This window comes from Heterodontus francisci, chromosome 22, assembly GCF_036365525.1.
Source record: "Heterodontus francisci isolate sHetFra1 chromosome 22, sHetFra1.hap1, whole genome shotgun sequence".
Taxonomy (NCBI): Eukaryota; Metazoa; Chordata; class Chondrichthyes; order Heterodontiformes; family Heterodontidae; genus Heterodontus; species Heterodontus francisci.
In genome coordinates this window covers 73278085-73299852 of record NC_090392.1, presented here as the reverse complement: position 1 = coordinate 73299852, position 21768 = coordinate 73278085, and the positions used below count along the sequence as shown (strand labels likewise).

The following is a 21768-nucleotide window of genomic DNA, read 5'->3' as shown; positions in this document are numbered from 1 at the left end:
GCCTTTTAACAAGGGACCCCCCTCACCTGAGCCGGCAAGAAGCCCACATGGTTTTTTTTTGCCATGCTTCCTGTGTGGCGACCAGACCCGTCCACCGCTTGGCTAATTCCACCGGCAGCAGCGGTGGAAGATAGCAGCGTCCCCATCCACTGCCATCCCACCTGATTATATGCTCTCCCTGCCTACAAACTCACTGCAGAGGAGAGCATAAAATCTCTGCCAACATTTCCCCTACATCTCTAGCCAGAGACATGAAGTTATCAGCAGTGTCAGGCAAATCCCCCATCTGCCAAGACTGAGGCACACATTATTTCGCCACATGAACATTAAAACTTAAAATTGCAAGCCCTGACTGGAAGGACACTTGCATAGTACCAGACAATGTTGAAACCATGGGGACCCAGCAGTTGCTTCCCCAATACACAGAAGTGGTCAGACCAGTTTTAGTCACATGACTAACTGGCTGTTGAGATTTGAACTCCCAACAAAGGAATTGGAATGCAGAGTGCTCATGGACTGAGAACATCTTCTCTCCTGTCTGCCTGCCTTCATCTCTTCCCACAGAACTGAATCTTGTGAAAACACATGAAACTCAAAGAGAGAAAGGTTTCCTACGTGAACAAGGTTTTAAGAAGACTACTGGGCCCCAACGAAACGCAAGACCATATCTTCAATCAAGGACTATAACGAGTTCGAGAAACAGTTACAATATATTGTCTCAAACAGTTCTACTTATCTTTTCTTCTGCTCTTTTCTGTCCCTATCTGCATGTTTATATCGCGTGTGCATGCTAGTGTGGGCATGTCGTATATCCGTAGGCGTGAACCGTATTAGAGTTTAAGTTTAAGATTGAACAAATTTCATCTTTCTTCTTTAAACCAAAGAAAGCCTGTTTGTGCTCGTTTCTTTGCCTATAATTGTAAAGTTGTGAACAAGGATTCACAAAGGCGGAGCACAAAACACTGTGTGTTTAAAATTAAACCCTGTTACAAAAAAGACCAGGTGAAGATAGTAACAGACCCCCAGACACCTTTCGCACCTGGTCGTAACAGCAGTTTTAGCATTTGTACTAGTTGGTTAGTAGTTCAGCTGGCCTATTCAGTGATGAAAAGCCTGATTTTAAATTTTATACATTCTGTGCATCAAAGTGACGATGAGGACTAGGGCATCCAGCATCAACCACTCTGAGTTAATAACAGTGTGGAATAGATAAAGGCTAAAGCTCAATATTACCTTAAACCCATCCACAGAAGAGCAGTTCCTGCTGTATCAACCTGTCTGTTTCTCACTTTCCTACACAAGTTACTCTTACAGACAATCTGTGTGATTACACTGCCAGCTTGTGTATAATTTTATGCAGTCGCCGTCACCACAACAAACTGTGCTATGACTACCAGATAATTCACATGGCATCCCATGATCAGCAAAGAGGGAAGACTGGATTGGATCGAAACTCTTGCCTCAGCAGTGAAAATGCACCATTCCAATACACTGGCCAAAAAATTATATCCATTTAGAAAAATTTTAACTATAGGAAAATTGCTTACCAGAGAATCTTCATTAACACATAAAGATTTTTCTTAGCAGCAACTTTGATGACTTTTACCATGTCATTTTGTATTAGATAGTGTTACTTTTTTAAAAAATTATTATTTTGGGGAAAGGACGTAACCAAGAAAAAAAAACTAAATTTCTTGCATGACAAATCACTGCTTGTATATATTATGGTCTGGAAAATTTGTGGTCATGATTCCAGTGGCTATGGTGGGATTTCACCTTCCAGTTCCCTCTGATGCTAATCCCATTGGGAATTTCAGGGGTCAGTTGGAAGCAACTTCAATTCCAGAAGGACCAGTGGGTGTCGGTGTCACTATGGGCACATCTCCGATGTCAACCTACCCGATGGTGCCTGGCCATCATTGGATAAGATTACCCATATCCCCTCCCCAAGACCTGAATGCACCTCTTTTCACTCCCTGGGTGAATGAGCTGCAAAAATGGGCCTTATTGTGGGGTGTCCATGCTGATCCCTCACATGGACACTTGCCCATCACCCCCAGTCGGGCCCACTTATGCTCATCTGGAGGCTGGTCTTTCTCACCTCAGTCAGCATACTCCAACTGAGTCACGAAGTGGGAACCCCCAAAGTAACAAGTCCCTGGTTCACCCCTGGGTCCGGCTACTGACTTCATTGGCCTTGTAAGGGAGGGGCGAAGGATCTGCCCCTACCCAATTCAGTTGTTGATAGAGGAAAAAATTACAATGAATTACATACCTGATAAAAAAAGGAATTGCGGAAAGCATTGCGTGTGTAATTGTTAACTGGCAAACTGGATGCGAGAAGTAGATTGATCTCTGGAGCCTGTAAAGAAATGTGAAAATGTTACTCTTATGTTACAGGAACAACTGGAGATGATTAGGGCAATTTTAACCTAACTTGCCAGGCAGAAAACCAGTGGGGCAGGGTGGAACGCTGGTTTAAGACCCCGGCCAATATTATTTCATTGCTCAATGGGGAGTAAAATTGGACAGGATGTAAAACTTGATTTGAACCCGATCCTGTCATTTTTAAGGGGTGAATTTGTTTAAAATTGCCCCTAAAATGTTTGGATCCAGTGAGCCACCTTTCACTTGCTCAAATCGGGGCAATAGGGTCTGTAGCATCATCGCTGTGTCTTTGACCAGTTATCACATTTTGCAAGGCTCTACATTGGATTCATGAAATGACCGCTCATGTACATATTAAGTTGAGGGAAATGAATCTAATGCTTCAATACCGTGGAAATAGCCCCGAGAACCATTAATTACAACACAGTGTATATCAGAAAGTAATCATGGAGCCTGCTGTCATTTTGTAATAATGAGATTTCTGATCTATTTTAAATTGTTATTCTGAAAATTAAAGAGGGATTCAGATTGACAGAATACTAAATAATCTTATCATTGCTTTGGGGGAATGTTAAATATATAAAATGCTTTTGCACGATTATACCCTTATTCTCATAAACAATAAATATACTTCCATTCAATTACTGAAGAATGTGAAAGGACAAGTTTTTTAAATTTAAGGTGAAGGGCGGAGGTGAATAGTATGGGCTGTAGTATTGAAAATATAGAAGATTGCAACACTCCTGTGCAACCGGGCTGTTCACCACAGCAGCTTAAGAAGGTGGTCCATCACCACCTTCGAGGGCAACTATGGGTGGGCAATAAATGCTGGCCTGGTCAGTGATGCTCACATCCTGTGAATGAATATACAGAGTTATGGCTCTTCCCAACCCAGGGGAAAGGGAGGGAAGATTTTTGTATAAACAGCAACAGCTAGAAAGTTCTGAGAAGTAAGAAAGGGACAGAGAAAGGCAAAGGGTCAAGTATTGATATAATTTTGGACTTGTATCATTGTTATTACTAATTATTATTAAAAGGACCCAGTTCTACATGTGTGGAGCTTTGTCTGCAAGAGGTTGAAGACTCTGTTATCTGGCGCTTACATGGGTCTTCACATGACAAAACTTCACGGGAATGATAACTCAGCAATTTAAACAATGGCAAGGTAATATTTTAAAATCCTGAAAAGAACCATAGAAAATATAGCTCAGAAAGAGGCCATTCAGTCCATCACACACCACAGAGCTCGCCGATGCTAACTGTTCAACTGGAACTTTCTACTCTAATTCCATCTCCCCGATCTTTCCAAATTTCCTTTTATATTCCTGCTTTTCAAATATCCAATTTCATCTTTCAATGGTGCTTATAGGCTCTGTCTCAATAGTAACTTGTAAAGCATTCCATGTTCTAATATCCCTGTGTATGTGAAAACATTTCTAACTCTCCCTTTTGCTCTTCTAGTGATAATCCTCAGTCTATGCCCCTTCATTACTGATTTTCCAACCAATGGAAATCATCTCTCCATATTTGTCCCTTCAAAAGCTTTCATCATTTTGTAAACCTTTATGAAATCCCCACTTAGCTTTCTCTGTTTCTGTGAAGGAAGACTGAGGGAGGGTAAGAAGTTCCAATATTGAGATCTTAGGAACGAATGAATTTGAGTAAAATAGAGGATAATAAATTTTGACTTCAAGAGGGTGCAGGATTCCAGTTTCAGTTTTCTTCCTTATTATCACTAAAGGCACAAGAAAATCTCACATTAATTGATCTCTTCACCAGCTGGACTATGAAGATTCCAAAACGGTAGACAACAAGCTCGGTCACTGAAATCTTCTCAAGAGTCAGTGGCAGCAGCTTTCCTTCACATGACCACTGGGCATCCACAATATCTATGTATGGTCTGTCTGCTTCTGTAATGAAATGGTACCTCATTTTAATCAACGAGATTATCAAATTTGTTCATGAGAAAGTACTTAAGTTCAAATTCAAAATTTTTAGTTTACACAAAGAATATTCCAGTTAAGTTCTATAGTTTCACGGTATCTCTGGACTGATCAGTTATTAAGTCACTGTACCTTGGTATTTGGCTTTGGTTTGATTTGTGCATTGTTGATGGTCTTTCGCCTGTAAAAGCTCTTCTGTTTCTTGATTTGCTTTCAGCTGTTCATTGATTTCCTTAAGGAGCTTGAAGAGTGGACATTGTGGCAGCAGTTTGGCCCAGTCTTTCTCTGCAAGGATGAAAAGATCTACCATTAAGTCAATGTAACAGAAATCCGATTATACAAAATTCCCATATTGCTCTTCAAATGCACCTCAGGGCCAGGCAGCTAAGTGAACACAGATTTATTCAGATGCACTTAGTTTTGCTTTTGATTCTTTTCCCAGTGAGTACTTTCTTTTGGATGGCACATGTTACTCTTATATCTCCTTCCTCTATGCCAACTTCACATTGATCACATGCTATACTGCACGTTCGCCATCTCATTGTGTTTGTCGTTTCTCTGTTAAAGGGACTACATAAATGCAAGGTGTTGTTGTGTTTGATAAGCCTTTTGTTTTATCCCGTTTTTGCTCGTAATACAAGACAACACAAATCAAGGAGCTGAATCTATTCTCACTGACATCCATTAAAAGTACCAAAGAATTGAATTTAGATTTCTACATCATGCACGATGGCTGTGAATTAAGAGCACTCAGTTTGATGGTCTCTGTTGCGAGAACGGCACCAGATTGATTGCATGGAGACTGGATGGAATATGTGGAACGGAGAAAAATTGTACATTCAAGCTTGAGTGAAGATATATGATTGGGCAATAGATGGGCATGGGATTGATGGAATTAGAGAACCATATTGGACAAAAGTACATATTCAAACCATCAGAACATTCAATACTCAACTACTGAAGATAAAGAGATGGAAAACCAATAGAAGTTCAAATAAGTCCAATGGTTACCGTTGCGTGATGCAAGATTCAGATTGTCTGGAGATAGGAAGAGGTTCCTGTCGGCCTCCAACAGGCTTATCAGCTGTTTGAGTAGAGGAAACATCTTTTTGTTGGTAGAATCAGGAGCCCCATGAAAATGACCAGCAGCTCGGTTCCCAATCAACTGATAGTCTCCAAAACGGTAGAGTCCCCCAAAGAGAATACCCTGAAATGCAAAGTTACACAAGGTGATAGCTACTAGTTACCTATTCCTAATTATTGTTCTCCATGGTAGAGCTGAGGAAAGTTAGCTGGTGAGTTTAAATTATTCAGCCCTGGTTAGCAACATTTCTCCTCTAGACAACCCAGAAAAAGCCCATCCCAGTGACACACTGTCTTGCAATTGATTCAGGAGTAGAGTTAATAAAGGCAGGATGAAAGCATAGTTCAGAATTAACTGCTTATTATAGAAGGCAGTGAATGTATGGAATGGATTGTTCAGGGAGGTTGTGGGGGCTCACTGTCAATAAATTCTGCAGTGGGTTGTATAAATAACTGGAGACAAATTTGTTAGTGTGATATGAGAGGTATCATGAGATACAATATTGTCTTTACATTGGGACCAGTTAGATAAACCACAATGGTCTTTTCCTGTCCTGTAAATTCCTATGCTCACACAGATAAGTGGCTTTTCCAATGGGATTTGTTTACCTTGGCCTCCAATACACACAGCTCTCCCAGATCTCGAAGGTGCTCCAGCCTGATGTAGACTATATCGAGGGCAGTCCATCTGCTCATCATGTTTTTCTGAAACTCTTGAGTCAGAAGTATTTTCACCTGAGAAAAAGAGAGTGACAGATGAGCAGTGTATTCAGAATAAAGCTTTCCTCGGAGTAATGATTGTATGGGTGAGAATCAAAGGATAATCTTTATTCCGGCTCAGGTACAAGCCTAGTAGGATAACCTTAGTGAAGTTTAACTCAGATTCGTATGTGTTGATATGTACTGGGGTGGACAAAGGAAAAATAATTCCGCATTAGCTAATGCAGCTTTGAATCCTCTCTGTGCTAAAATGAAGTCTCATGACCTATATAATAAAAGCAAAATACTGCAGATACTGGAAATCTGAAATAAATACAAGAAATGCTGGAACCACTCAGCAGGTCTGGCAGCATCTGTGGAAAGATAAGCAGAGTTAACATTTCGGGTCAGTGACCAGTCCGTTAACACCCTATCTGTACTAATGCTTTGTCTTTCAACACACCATTAACATATTGTTTGCCTTTGCTCCATGACCTTTTGGTCAGCTATGTGGCCTTGTCCAATCTACACCTTCTCCTTTGTTATCTCTTGCCCCACCCCCACCTCACTTGCTTATAACCTTTGACATTTCTAATATTTGCTAGTTCCGAAGAAGGGTCACAGACCCGAAACATTAACTCTGCTTCTCTTTCCACAGATGCTGCCAGACCTGCTGAGTGGTTCCAGCATTTCTTGTTTTTATCTCATGACCTATATCTTATTCTACCTCATTCTTTCCCAGCAGCTGAAAACTGCGGACCTCCTTTCCTCCCTCAGGCTTTTTTTCCTTCAGTCGTTAAGATTTAAACTCAAGCTTCAGGTCACCCTAGTTGCTATTTCCCGACCTATCTCACCCGTTCCACTCATTAAACTTTTGGTGCTGCCCTGCACAATTGGCCTTGATCCTGCACCTTGGTATTTGGAATCATTGAGGTTGATTCGAACATGCTGAAATTGTTAATGACGTGGTGGTAACAGCCTCAGAATGGAGTTGGTAGCTTTAGCAATCCATAAACCCTGATGAATGGCCCTATACAACTTTTACAGTGGCCTACTGAGTTTGTATTCTATGCCCCTATTTATAAAATCTAAAATCCTGTATACTATTCAAAAAATAAGTACAGCTTGTCCTTCCATTGTTAAAGAATCTCATTGAAGAGAAAGCCATTTGGCCCATCGTGCCTGAGCTGGCTCTTTGAAAGATCTATGCAATTAGTCCCACTCCCCTACTCTTTCCCCATAGCCCTGAAAATATTTATTTTTCAAATAAATATTCAAATCCCTTTCAAAAGTTTCGAATCTGCTTCCACCACCCTTTCAGGCTACGCATTCTAGATCATAACAACTGAATGAAAAAAAATAAGCTGTTCATTATCCGTACTAAACGCAGCTTCATGGAGAAGCATTATTTGCAGATTGACTTTGATAGCTTTGATAGTTAAGGAATAGAAAGCTTTTGAATAAAAAATTCAACACTGTAAAGACAAACTGCACTTAAGATGCACACAATGGTAATTAGTGTTGCCCACCTGCTGGTACCTCAGTATACACTGTGATTCATGACAACGCTTGGTCACCGCCGACGTCATCAGGATGCGCCGCGGTGCGCACATGCGCAGACGGTCTCCTGCCCTCTGCGCATGCGCTGCGGTCCGGCCTGCCAGGACCGTTTTGCGCATGCGCAAATGACGTCATCGCGTTAAGTCGTCTTCCTCGGGCAACGTGCCAGGTTGGCCTCTGCGCATGCGTCAAAGCTTCGGCGCGCCTTTTTGAAAGTGGAAGGAGGAGAGGTTTCGTCGGGCATTTTCTCGCATTTTATCTGAATTATTTATTCGTTTTGGAGACTTGCTTCATTTTTATTAGACACAGGAGATTGTTCCAAGGTAAGTTGCTCTGCCTTTGTAAGTTGCTTTGAAAACATTTCCATTGTCTGGGACACCACACGTTCTCCAGGCCCTGTTGTAAGCTGCTCTGAAAACAGTTCCATTGTCTGGGGCACCACATGTTCTCCAGTCCCTGTTGTGAGTTGCTGTGTGCAGGCAGTACATGTGCTGCAACCTACTGTCTTAAAGGTCACTTTCGTTTTTGTAACGTTTTAATGGAGTGCATTCTGTATTTCTTACCTCATCTCATGTTTCCCGTGTGGTCCCTTAATAGCCTTCCTGAACTTCAAACTTCGATCATGGCAACGTCAGTAGATTCCACAGAGCAGTTCCTTGCCACCTTCACAACCCAGGACAGGCTTGCCCCCAACTGCCGCTGGCATGCATCTCAGACACCAACGACGACAGGCATGGCTGCTGCCATTGTGATTACAGAGGAACAGCCAAGGCCCCTCAGCCACAATGAAAAATACCGCTTGCTTTCAGATCAATTGTACCAGCTACAACAGGCCGTTCTGCAGAGTGGAACGGCATCATTCATGAGGAGACTGGACTGGCTGCGGCAACAGACTGTCCGCTGGCAGCAAGGACTGGCTGATGAGATGGAGCCATTTACTATCTAACGGGAATGTTGGAAACACAACACTCATGTATCCATGCACAGCAGTGCCTCGGATGCTTAATGAACTTAATAAAACTTCTCAATAATTAACCCCAGAATTGTTGAGGCTTTGTTTTGCATGCTATTTCCCCGACTTTGCAACTGCACTTCAGATATTCAACTGTGGTGGAGGTAGGGGAGTAGAGGGAGGGGTGGAGGTAGCGGGGTAGAGGAGGGGTGGGTGAAGAGGGGGATAGAGGGGTGGGTGAAGAGGGGGATAGAGGAGGGGGAGGGAAGGGTGGGTGAAGAGGGGGAGGGAGGGGTGGGTGAAGAGGGGGAGGTGAAGATGGAGAGGGGGGGGTGGTGGGGAGAGCAGGGAGGGGTGGAGAGAGGGAGCATGCAAAATGCAGGGACCAGACAGTTGCAATGCCTGAAGTACTGTGGAGAAGTAGGGGAGAAGCAACTGAATTGGGCATCCGCAGCTGGAGGGAACAGCTGAATGGAGAGGGCCGGAAGCGAGAGGCCGTAGAGAGTTGCAGGGAGCGAGTGTGCGAAGACCTTGGTGTTGCCAGGTCCAGGGATTGGCCGGTAAGTCTTTTGCTGTTGTGTTTCTGGCGCATGCTCCTCTGCCCCCCACCCCACTCTCCCCCACCCCCGCCCTTACCCCCCTCTCTCCCCTCCCCAACCCCCCTCTCCCCTTCCTCCCTCTCCCCTTCCTCCCTCTCCCCCTCCACCCACTCTCCCCCTCCCTCTTCCCCCCCTCCCACCACCCTCTCCCCCCCTTCCCACCACCCTCTCCCCCAGTTCTCCCTCTTCCCCCCTCCCCTTCCCTCTTGCCCCCTCCCTCTTCCCCCCACCCTCTACCCCCCTCCCCCTCCCTCTCTTCCCCCCCACCCATTCCCTCTCTTTCACCCCCCCCACCCCCACCGTCAACGCTGCTCTCCCCGGCCCCCGCGCTGCTCTCCCCGGCCCCCGCGCTGCTCTCTCACTCCGGCCATTGTATACTGCCACGTGTTCGTTACGTTTCCTCTGTGTGATTCTTTGAGCAGTGCCATCTTTAGTCCTGGCAGCTGCTCCAGTCGCAATCTGTGACGTTTTAGTGGCACATGCTATATTTGTGCATGTGCCAAAACAGCGCCACCTACCGTTCGCGTTGTCAACAAATCCGGTCGTCTAGAAACTTCTTCTGCTTGTTGGTTGACACCCTGTAGTAGTTCCTGCAGTTGACCTCTCCGTCGAGCCTCGTCCTGATGCATCTTTTGAATAAACTGTGTCACCTTTTCGAGGAATGTCTGAGCCATGGCTAAATACAGCAGCTGCTGCTCCACTTCCTCCTGGTTCACTATACATTGAAGAACAAAAGATAATGTGCTTCAGATCAGCAAGAAAACTGGTAGACATACCAAAAAGCGAGGAGTCAATATGATACACAATATGATTCATGCAGAATATTGCAGCACTGCCTCAGAATCAACCTGGGAACATATTTTCTGCTCCTGTATGGAGATTCAGGCAGCAGAACAGGACACTCAGGGTTCTGAAGGGCAGAGCTTACTCTTTGGACCAGCTCCAGAATTTGAGCCTTCTCCTTGTGTCCCAGTGACTGAAACTGGATATTTCCATCAAAACAACCTCACTTCTCGGCAGCACTCTAAGGCAAATGAGACAACATTGCTGCCTCTGGAAGCACTGAGATCCACCTAGAGAAATTGTTTTCCTCTGCCACCTCTCGGGGTGGATCATTCCCAAGGCAGCATTGTAAATGTTACCCCTTGGGCCACAGGCCATCCTCTTACCTGGCCACTGATTGGTGAAAGGCCATGCAGACTTTGGATTGCTGCACAACCATCTACCGGCCTGCATGCAGCCTTATCTGCCCAGAGTGGATTCTATTTTATTATATAAACAGGGCAGATAAGAGAGAAAACACAAAATCAGGAGAATTAATATGGCTGTAGAGGGTAGATGTGGGAACAGAATTTAAAAATCCACCGAAAGTGTAGTTAGTGTCACCATGGTTTGGAAGCATCTGTGTTTGGGAAAGGAAAGGGAATGAATGTTATGTGAGAATGGGTTGGTTGAAAGCTGAATTTAGACTGTTGCCAACATGGGATTACCTTGAGAAACCAAAAGCACAATGTCAGTTGGCATGATTGATGCAAAGTGTAACTCCTCTGTGTGCCTGCGTTGTGCTTCATTCTGTGCACAGTCTTGCAACAAGTCAATGGTATTTTCAAGGGCCTTCACCTTCTCCGCAACCTAAGGAAAACCAGGTAAAAAGATTCAGACCTGCTACACAAACCAGGGAGGAACATAATCACCAGAACAGTGAATTGAACCAATAGAGCTGCTGAACTCTTCCTCAGGCTGCAGCTTGGGTCTGAAGAAGCAAAGCCTCATGTCTCATTTGCATAGTCCAAAAATAAAGATGAACTACTCTTGTAGAACATCAGGAAAGCAATTATATATAAGATTGAAACTATTGCTAAGGAAGTTATACAAAATCTTGGTAGTCCAATGGAAAAAAGAGGTTGCTAAGTAAGGAAAACTGAAGCTATAAGGGATAAATGAATTAAATTCTCTTTATATTGAGTTGTATTTTAACTTCTGTGTAAGCATGCAATGCAGATACACATGGATTGTAACGTAAAGGAAGTGAGAGAAATATACAAGTGCCAGTTTGTAATGAGTAAAGGGCTAAGATACTGAGCTGAAAAATGTTTGAACAGCTTTGAATGCCCAACCAAACATCATCAGATGTTGTTGTAAATATAACCTTTTAAATATATGTTTAAGTACTATTGCAGTACTTTTATAAACCTATGACACCTAACTTCAATGTTGAAGAGCTTTATTGAGGACCTTAATCTAACAATTCTGTACCTTTTCGAATTTCCAATCGGATTTGGTGTCTGATATCTCCTGCAGCAAACTCTTCAAAGCACCAAAAACAGCTTCTTCCTTCTGTCGCTGATGATGCCAATGAACACGTCTATAACTGAGTTCCTCTTCGAGGGCATTGAGCTGAATAGAAACAGGGATATAACCATCAACGTGGGGCACCAAGTGTTCTTGTAGAATTCAGATTGTGATTATTTGCAGGAGTGAGTGGGACTTTCGCCTCTGCGTCTGGTTTTGAACCCAGCAAGCATGATTGAAAGAAGTTTCTCCTGTATTTTGGCTGTAAAGATCTGATGTGAAATGAGTTTATGAAATCTCAATCCAATTGCTCCTAATTTGGCACTCATTGCCGATATCACTCGGAGAGACTGCAGGATGACTTAATGGGAAATGGATAAATATTACACTGGTGCTGCAGTGGGCACTCTTTTGAGATGGTGCTGAGGCACATTATTGGCAGAATACATAGGAACAAGAGTAGGCCATTCAGCCCCTCAAGCCTGTTCTATGATTCAATGAGAGCATGGTCGATGTGATCCTCAACTTCACTCACCTGCCTTTGCTCTAGATCATTTGATAGCTTAATGTAACAAAAATCTACTAATCACAATTTTGAAAATTTCAATTGTCCCAACATCCACAGCCTTTTGGCTGAGAGTGTTCTAGATTCCTGCTAACCTTTGTGTGAAAAAGTAATTTCAATCCCAGCTCTAATTAAAAGTTTATCTTCCCTTATTCTGGTTCCCCTACCAGAGGAAATAGTTAATTGGCTTCCCTATAACCTTATTAAATCCCTCTATCATTTTAAATACCTCTATTAGGTCCACCTCTCAACCTGGAGCTTTATGCACCACCTAACCGGAGATTGAAAGCAAAATACTGCAGATGCTGGAAATCTGAAATAAAAACAACAAGTGCTGGAAATACTCAGCAGGTCTGGCAGCATAACTTGAGAGTGTTTGTCACTGACACAAGGGAGTCCAAAATGGAGAAGAGTCCATTCACTTAGCATGAAATTCATGTAAAATACATTAGAACCATTTTCCTTCATATAATAGGGGTACCTTTAGTCACTTTGTCACCCTGACAGCACTAACACATTAGCACTTGCCTTTCTTGGTAGTGAGTAATGGAAAAGTAGGAATGTCTTACACATATAATTCCATGAGACCATATTCCCAGTGGCGAGCCCTGGTCATAGGGAATGTGGGTTCGAGATAAGGCTACAATGCTACAGCTCTGATTCTCCAACCTGTGTTCCCTGCCAACGTGGCAGTTCCCTGGGAGGACAGGATTGCCACTGGAATGCATTTGTCGAGCCATAAATGGGGAAGTTAATAAGAAATGACATTTGAATTTCAGTGGTGGCCCAGTTCCACATTATATTACCAATTCCACAGGTGGTTTTCGTCTAATGGAAGCTCCTGATGACTGTGTGACAGGCATCACAATCCTTGTTTGTGGATCTATATAAGCACCTACAACTGGGCCAATTTCACCAGTGAGGGGGTCTATACTTCTGGCACCCAGAGTGATTGGTATCAGTCCTAGAAAACAGGAAAAGCATGAACAGTTGAAAAATTACGGACCAAATGGAATACATTCTGCATTTAGTTTTAAATTTAAAAATCTAGGTGAAGATCCAAAGCCACATTGTAAAAGGCCACATCAAGGCTGAAAAGCATTAGAAGGAAACACAAGATCAATCAAGAAGTAGTGGCTATGGGACATCAAGCTTTGGTTTTAAAAGTCTGTAGGTTGTAGGAGAGCAGGAAGTTTGAAGAACATGAGGAGCTCCATAATTTTGTGAAATAAAGAGTTAGAATTGGAAATGGTGGGATGTCTTGATTTCAATATGGCAAGGAGAAAGAGTATGGTAGATGGTATATTTGAAATTTAAGAGGAAGAAGCGAGTTCATAAAGGTGCTATATAAATGCAAGTTTTTGTTGTTGAGGGATGACTTTAGTAGTATTGATAAAATAGAAAAGGACAAGATTTATGGAGGTGCGAGGTCAGAGTGGGATTAGCCCATCAGATAACAAGCTGTTCTCTTCTACACGAGTTTAAAAGGTTGCGGGTGGGGAAAGGAGAGGGGAGATGGGCTTCTCCAAATATGCAAGCAAAAGTCAAGTAAAGAGAAATGCAAATCTTGGACCACAAGTTTCAAACCCAACAACCAATCTAATGAAAGAGAATACTGGAGATACACAGCACGTTTATCTGAAAGAAGAGAAGATGGGTTAATGAGTCAGATGTGGTCCCTTTGTTCAATTTCTGCTTGAAATATTACCCTCTCTTTCTTCGTTTCAGATGCCGTTGGAATGTATGCATTTCATTTCAGATTATTTCAAAATTCTTTCTTTTTTAACTGTTATTGTTCAATCAAAAAAGATGAAGGTTTTCAATGATTGGCTTCGAGACAATATATGAACTTGTATAAACATTACCTTTGCCATCCGGATCCTCCATGGTCCCAGCAAGAGGGATAAGCTGACCAGTAGCTCCATCATATTCCACTCCTAAAACAGGCACTTCCAGATCAGAACCTCCAGGATCAGGTATCTGCATCCCAATGACAGCTGATACCAGTAGACCTGTGCTGGGAAATGGTAACATCCCTATTGGAGAAAAACAGCTTTAAAATGCACTTGGTTCCTTTTCCCTAATTTTGTTCCCTATATAAGCTTCCCTGCATCTTATCTCCTGCAAAGTGTGAAAATACAGGATTAAAATTACTGAAATGGCGAAACAATGTGCCACCATGATTGGGGTCTACAATACCAACTCATGCTGGCAACTGAAGATGTGCCCACTTCAGCAGCTGAAGGAACAATGGATGTGTGTTATTTGAAATGGAAGGACTAAATAATTAAATTAGGAATCCAACTCTCTCAAGGACTGGGATAATTTTCAACTGGTTACTCGCTTGCAAAACAGGCCGTCAGCAGCAGAAAAACCAGGAGAGGAAGCAAGTTGGCAACAACATTAATTGTCCATGTCTCAGCTGATGCACATTTCAGTATGGCTTAAAACTTCAAGTTGATTGAAGTTGGTTGGAGGACTCCAATTACAATTTTCAGGTACGAATGGAGAGAGTGACTGACCCAGTGGTCCTTAAAGGAACGGCTGGAAGCTACTCGAGGAAAATCTCAAATGTTTTTTGGGGAAAATTTTTGTGGGGCTAGGAGCAGCTCTGGGATTAGTGTATTCCATCCCCACCCCCGCCCCCACCAACCACCGCCATCACACCAGCCTCCCAGGCCCAAACTGCCGGCTTGCTCAGCGTGGGATCCCAGCTGATCTCCCACTCTCCCACAACCAATGAGCTGCAATGAGCCACTTCTTCAGCACCGACAACTCGCCGGCAGCATTCAAATGAGGTCCAATCCCGAAAATGGTTTGTGGGTCTCCTGATGCCAGCTTCAGGCAAGAGGAATGGCTGCTCCATTGACTTCACATGAGTTTTGACTTGAAGTTGAACTCCCCCTACCCTTTCCCAGTTGTGTCAGTGCACAATCTGTTAATAACAACCACACTTTAGGTTGTACATCCTTAGGCAGTTGTCAAAAAATATTCTACGTAATTGTTTTCTAATTGAATTTGAAGCATAGGTAATCTTACCAATGCTTCCACCATTGTCTGCAAGGTCTTTGGCTTCCTTCCTCTGTCTCTCCAGGTTGTGTGCAGTGTGAATCATATGTGCCCAGCTTCTTGTCCGTGCCTTTACTAAGCCATCCAGTGCATCCCTCAGCGAGCTTCGCTGCTTCTGAGGACAGGAAGGCACCTCTGACTGCCGCACTGCCACACAGTCTTTGTAGTCCTTCAATAAATCCAGCACCTGGATCTCACAGGCCAGCATGGCAGCATCTAGCAGTGCCTGATAGCCACCTGCATGCGGCAACACTTGAGTCTCTTCAACATAAGCACCCGAAATCCGAGCAGACTTTCCACTGAGAGGCTCCGAGAAGCTGTCTCCGAGTATCAGAGGAGTGTTTGAAGACTCCAAAATGCCTCCAAGAGGCACCACCATACCTGAAAGAAAATTACACTATTAGAGAGACAACACGTTTCTTTCAACAACTTACATTTATATAGTGCATTTAACATCATAAAGCATCCCAAGGCACTTCACAGGAGCATCACAGAACAAAATTTGACACTGAGCCACATAAGGAGATGTTAGGTCAGATGTCCAAAAGCTTGATCAAAGAGGCAGGTTTTAAGGAGTGTCTTAAAGGAGGAAGGTGAGGTAGAAAGGCAGAGAGATGTAGGGAGGGGATTCCAGAGATTAAGGCCAAGGCACCTGAAGGTGCGGCTACCAACCATGGATAAAATCAGAGATGCTCAAGAGGTCAGCATTAGATGAGAGCAGATATCTCGGAGGGTTGTGGGGCTGGAGGAGATTAGGGAGGGACAAGGTCATGGAGGGATATGGAAACAAGGATGTGAATTTTAAAATCTAGGCATTGCTTGACCATTAGCCAATGTAGCTCATCATGCACAGGGGTAATAAGTGAATGAGACTTGCTGCGAGTTAACACCCGGGCATTAGAGTTTTAAATTATCTCAAGTTTACGGAGGGTAGGATGTGGGAGACTAGCCAGGAGTGTTTTGGAATAGTCAAGTCTAGAAGGTAACAAAGGCATGAATGAGGGTTTCAGCAGCAGATGAGCTGAGACAATTAGAAAACAAAACTGTTCCATCTTCCATTCACCCTTGAGAAGTAAAACGTTTCTGACACGATACACACATGGGATTATTTACCCACAAGAAAGTTATTTGATAAATTTGAATATATTAAAAACTTTGAACCTTGTACATATTTCTCCCCCATCACTGCACCATGCCACCACCCTCAATTTTCTTTCTCTTTTGCTGACATTTTGTGGGGGTTCAGATCTTGAGCCAGCCAGCACTTTGGTACCTTGCCCTACAACCCATTGTTCATCTGCGACCCTATTTGATGATGAAGGATGGTACATTTGACTTAACGTCTTTAAATGTGCATAAATATCGGCTTGGATCAATGGTTGCTCTCATTCCTGAGGTAGAAGGTCATAGGTATAAGCAGTTTTGCAGGAGTTGAGCAGATGAGCCAGGCTGATCCTTCAATGTGGTACTGAGGGAGTGCTGCAATATCAGGGGCATCATCTTTTGGATGAGACAATAAACCAAGGCCCTGTCTGCCTATACATGATGCCATGATATTACTGAGGAAGAGTAGGAGGTTCATCCAGTTCCTTTCTCAACATTTATCTGTCAACCAATGTTATCATAAACAGGTTAACTGCTTGCTTATCACATTGCTGTTTGTGGGATCTTCTTATTTGAAAGTCGGTTGCACCATTTCCTGACATAGCAACAGTGACTGCATTTCCACAATAAATCATTGTCGATGGAGGACGTGTCTGGTGCTTTATAAATGCAGTTTTTATTTCCACTTCTGTCACATACACGTATTTAAAAAAACACATAGGGCTTGATTTTACCAAGTCCATGACATTGGGCTCTGTGGCGGAGGGGGCAGGGGGGATGTGTTGGCAGATGGTGCTGGTAGCAGTCCGCCTCGGAAGTGGACGCAGGGAGGGCCCGGCCCAATCCTCTTGGTGGCAGCAAAGCTCTGTGGTGGCCCCTCCACCGCTGGGTGGCGGGACCTGGATTGAAATATTTAAATGAATGGTATGAATAAATTTTAATAAACTTACCTTCAATCTTCCGGGCCTGCCGCGATCCTCAGTGCGGCAGCCGGCACTCCCATGTCTTCAATTGCCCGTCTGGGGAAAGCCGGCATGACACTGGTGGCGGGCAGGGTGATGGTGGAGTTAAGAGTTTCAGTGTGGGAGGTGAGGGGGGAAAACGGAGTCAAATAAGCATAATGGTGTAGGGGATGGTGCGAAGGGGTGAACTTTAAATTTTGTGCAGTCTGGGGTCAGGGAGGACAGTCAGATTTAAAAGATAGGTGAAAGGGCAAATAGTTAATGTAATTGTTATTGGGGGAGTGTGAAAGAGGCAGATATTTATTTGATAAATTTTGGTGGGGTGTATCTTTAAAAATTTAAAGGCTGGCTGCCCTTTAAAAATGGCGCCGCTGCAACCATGTGATTGTGTGGCGGGGAGGGGGGGGGGGGGGGGTGGACGGGCCGCCCCGACTACTTAAATGAGCTGCTGCTTGGGAAATCGTGGCGGCTCTTTGGCGTGCGGCCAATGTTTTGAGCTCACCGCCAAGATTATCGGTGGGCTCTTAAAATCCAGCCCATAGTATTTATTTTGCAAAAATGGCAGAAATAATCGTGACGCACTACTGCATTTTCAAAATGACAAGGTGCGTAAGAGCACAGCACAGAGGCAGTGGAGGAGTCGAGAGAGATGGTGGTGAGGTAGGGCTGGGTGTCATGTGGTGCGAAAGCTGATCCCTTTTCTGTGAATGATTTTGCAAGCGACAGCATGAGGATGAGTAAAAGGAGGGGGGTCAAAGACAGATCCTTGGGAGTCTCCAGAGATACAGGTACAGAGGTGGGAAGAGAAACCATTGCTGGAAATGCTCTGTCTACAATTGGAACCAAGTGAGGGCTGCTCCACTGAGCTGGAAGATGAAAGAGAAGGAGGATGGTCTAATAAACCATGTCAAAGGCTACAGAGGTGTCAAGAAAGAAGAAGGATAATGCACCTTGGCCATAGTCATTTATGACTTAGAAAGAGCCATTTCTGCACTTCTGATATCTTCTAGCCACCATTATGTTTTAGAAATTCCTGGTTAATGAATTAATCTCTCCCGTATATTCTCAATCTTGTTCAATATGCATCTCGTCGTACATCCAAACTTCATCTTAATCTCCTGATATAAACCCCTTTAAGGTTTTTAATATCCTGTATCTTGAACTGGGGTTGCGGAACCTTATTTACTTCCATTACTATTGACATCTTAACGGGACCATCACTGTTACCTGTACTGTTGTCCAGACCAATCCCTAGGATCGGTACCATCTGGCCAGTCTTCTCACAGACCATAGGAGCTCCAATTTCAATCGGTGCCAACATGTTTGTGACTGGACTAATGTACGTTCCTCCCAATGGATGGACAAGCCCTGTCTGAGGGTGAATAGTCACAGCCAAGATGGGCACCTCAATGCCTGTTTCTGCATCTCCCATTGGTCCTTCCAGTTTCAACTCACTCTGATGATGCAGGCTTCTCAGCTGTAGCTTCATTGGGAGGCCAGTGCCTGGACACAGCAGGTATGGCACGTATGGAATCAAATGCTCCTCACTTTGGCAGACTAGCCCTAGGATTTGAAAGCAAGAATTAAAATGAGACGTACTTTGTGTGCATAGCTCTAAAATTTCACAACTATAATAGTTAAGCAACAACTATTCAGACAACAGTAAGAAATGTTACGTATTTTTAGTTTTCTGCCCTCAAAACAGAATGAAGTGGTCAAACCAACCCAGGGTTTTCTTTTGTTGTTTATTGGCTCTGAGTGACCAATATTGACAAATTCCTGCTTTCATAGGAACATAGGAGCAGGAGTAGGGCATTCAGCCCATCGAGCCTGCCCGCCATTCAATATGATCATGGCTGATCATCCGCTTCAATGCCTTTTTCCCACACTATCCTCATATCCCCTTATGCCATTTATATTTAGAAATCTGTCAATCTCTGCATTAAACACACTCAATGACTGATCTTTCATAGCCCTCTAGGGTAGAGAATTCCAAAGATTCACAACCCTCAGAGTAAAGAAATTTCTCCTCATCTGTATCCTAGTAGCTTCCCCCATATTTTGAAATTGTGTCCCCTGGTTCTAGACTCCCCAACCAGGGGAAACATCTTAGCTGCATTTACCCTGTCTATCCCTTTAAGTATTTTGTACGTTTCAATGAGATCACCTCTCATTCTTCGAAACTCTAGAGAATACAGGCCCAGTTTCCCCAATCTCTCTTCATAGAACAAGTCTGGTGAACCTAGTTGCACTCCCTCTATGGCAATAATATCCTTACTAAGGTAAGGGGACCAAAACTGCACACAGTACTCCAGGTGTGGTCTAACCAAGGTTCTACACAATTAAAGCAAGACTTCACTACTCCTGTACTCAAATCCTCTTGCGATAAAATCTAACATACAATTAGCTTTCCTAATTGCTTTGCTGCACCTGCATGTTGGCTTTCAGTGACTTATTGACAAGGACCCAGGTCCCTTTGTACATCCACACTTTCTAATCTCTTACTATTTAAGAAATACTCTGTACATCTCTTCCTCTTACCAAAGTGGATAACCTCACATTTTTCCACATTATATTCCACCTGCCACATTCTTGCCCACTCACTAAGTCTGTCCAAATCCCCTTGAAGCTGCTTTGCATCTTCCTCACAACACACATTCCCACCTAGTTTTTTGTGTCATCCGTGAACTTGGAAATATTACATTTGGTTCCCACATTCAAATCATTGATATATATTGTGACCAGCTGGGGTCCAAGCACTGATCCCTGTGGTACCCCACAGTTGCACAGCCTGCCAAGGCGAGAATGACCCATTTCATCATCTGCTAAATCTCACCAGCTATTTCTCTCAGGCTTTTAAATCGGCTTCTACATTTTAAGTTCATTTGCCTGATGGTTTACACATTGAAGGTAGAATAATGGTTAGTGAAATCTGCCTTCCTTACTCAGTCTGGTCTATACATGACTTCAGGCTCACAGCAATGTGGTTGATTAACTGCCCTCTGAAATAGCCTAGCAAGCCACTCAGTTGTATTCAAGAAAACTGATCACCACCACCTTCTCAAGGGCAACTAAGGTTGGGCAATAAGGGCTGACCTTGCCAGTGACACCCATATCACGTAAATGAATAAAAGAGAGAGAGATTGAGAGAGAAAGAAGTAAAGAGAGAAATAGACTGAGGGAGTTGGTTGGTGGCCAGGGTTTGGGGTGAGAAGGATGACACCCAAGTGTACAAAAAGGTTATTTAAAGTTCGAGTCAATCCTCACATCCTATCATTAGACATTACCTTTTTAAGAAATATCCAGTTGAACTGCACAAGAGGCTGGAGGAAGCAGATTCAACAGCAAATCGCAAAAGAGAATTGGATAAATACTTGAAAAAGAAAAATATTTGCAGGGCTGTGGGAAAAAAGCAGGGGAATGGGATTAATTGGATAGCTCTACCAAAAGGGCAGAATGACCTCCTTCTGTGCTGTATTATTCTATAATTCCATGACTAATTGAATCATACCACCTAACTTCTGGCCTCCTCTTCCTGCTCAGTTAGACTAGAACTGAAGATCCGTGCTCACAAATTGCCACTTCCACCAGTAATTAATCAATATCAAAGTTAGCAGACAAATATTTCATGAAACAATACAGAATTAAATATAATCCTTTCTAGTTAGTACACAGGATGACTTTGATGTGCTGCTTCTCTAATGGCCTTTAAGATGTATTTTGTTCTCATTGTTAACAGTTAGCTTTTTGCTTCAGGGGAACTGACCTGTTGTTGAGTCCGTGACCGGGAGAAGCTTGGACCTCATGGAGCCGTAGCACACGTTGCCAGCAATGGGGAGCAGCCGCCCAGTCTGAGGGTGAAGGAAGAGGCCTCGGGGCACAGACATAGTGTATTTGTTGGCTAAAAGCATAACAGCATCAGGATTCGGAGTAACCAGCCCCGTCAGCTGGTCCACCTGGAGGAGATCACAGGCTCTGATGGTTCCATCAGCTCCTGTGATGTGAATGTAAAGTTAGTTTGAAAAATACAAAATTCTGACGGTTCATAATTAGGCCATCTTTCAATACCTGCTGACTGGGGAAGGGGGCGGGTGGAGCAGGATGTGGGGGGAGGGTGGAATTGGAAGGAGTCACTGTTTCAGGAATTATTAATTTTATAGACTCAAATAGTCTTCAATAAAAGTTAAAAGGAGTAGTTCTCCTTCACTGATGCATGATCTACTTTTTAATGAGGTATTTTTTTCCCATCTATATTAATTCATCATTTTTAGAATGTCATTTCATTCCATTCATGAACTTCCCTCTGTGCCATGAACTATTCTTCAGCAAAAGGGTGTGAGACAGGAGTCAGGGGTGTGGCGGAACACTAGCTTGGAGGGGCACAGCTGCAATGACACTCAAGAAGCACACCATCATTTGGAACAATACAGTCTGCTAGATCAGCACCCCATCCACCACCTTAAACCCCTACTCCCTCCACCACCGGCGCACTGCGGCTGCAGTGTGTACCAGGGTGCGCTGCAGCAACTCCTCAAGGCCTCTTTGTAGCACC

General features: G+C 43.6%; 1 protein-coding gene across 1 annotated transcript; it reads right to left on the bottom strand.

Moving 5' to 3' along the window:
• Positions 1–636: 636 nt before the first annotated feature.
• On the bottom strand, positions 637–16481 carry si:dkey-103g5.4 (uncharacterized). Its single transcript, XM_068054260.1, has 13 exons — positions 16424–16481; positions 15121–15531; positions 13947–14117; positions 12888–13045; positions 11481–11621; positions 10715–10856; positions 9743–9939; positions 6024–6149; positions 5343–5538; positions 4464–4616; positions 4147–4298; positions 2276–2362; positions 637–681 (listed from the first exon to the last, which is right to left on the bottom strand). The coding sequence occupies exons 1-13, from the start codon at positions 16479–16481 to the stop codon at positions 637–639; spliced, it is 2037 nt and encodes a 678-aa protein (XP_067910361.1).
• Positions 16482–21768: the final 5287 nt, after the last annotated feature.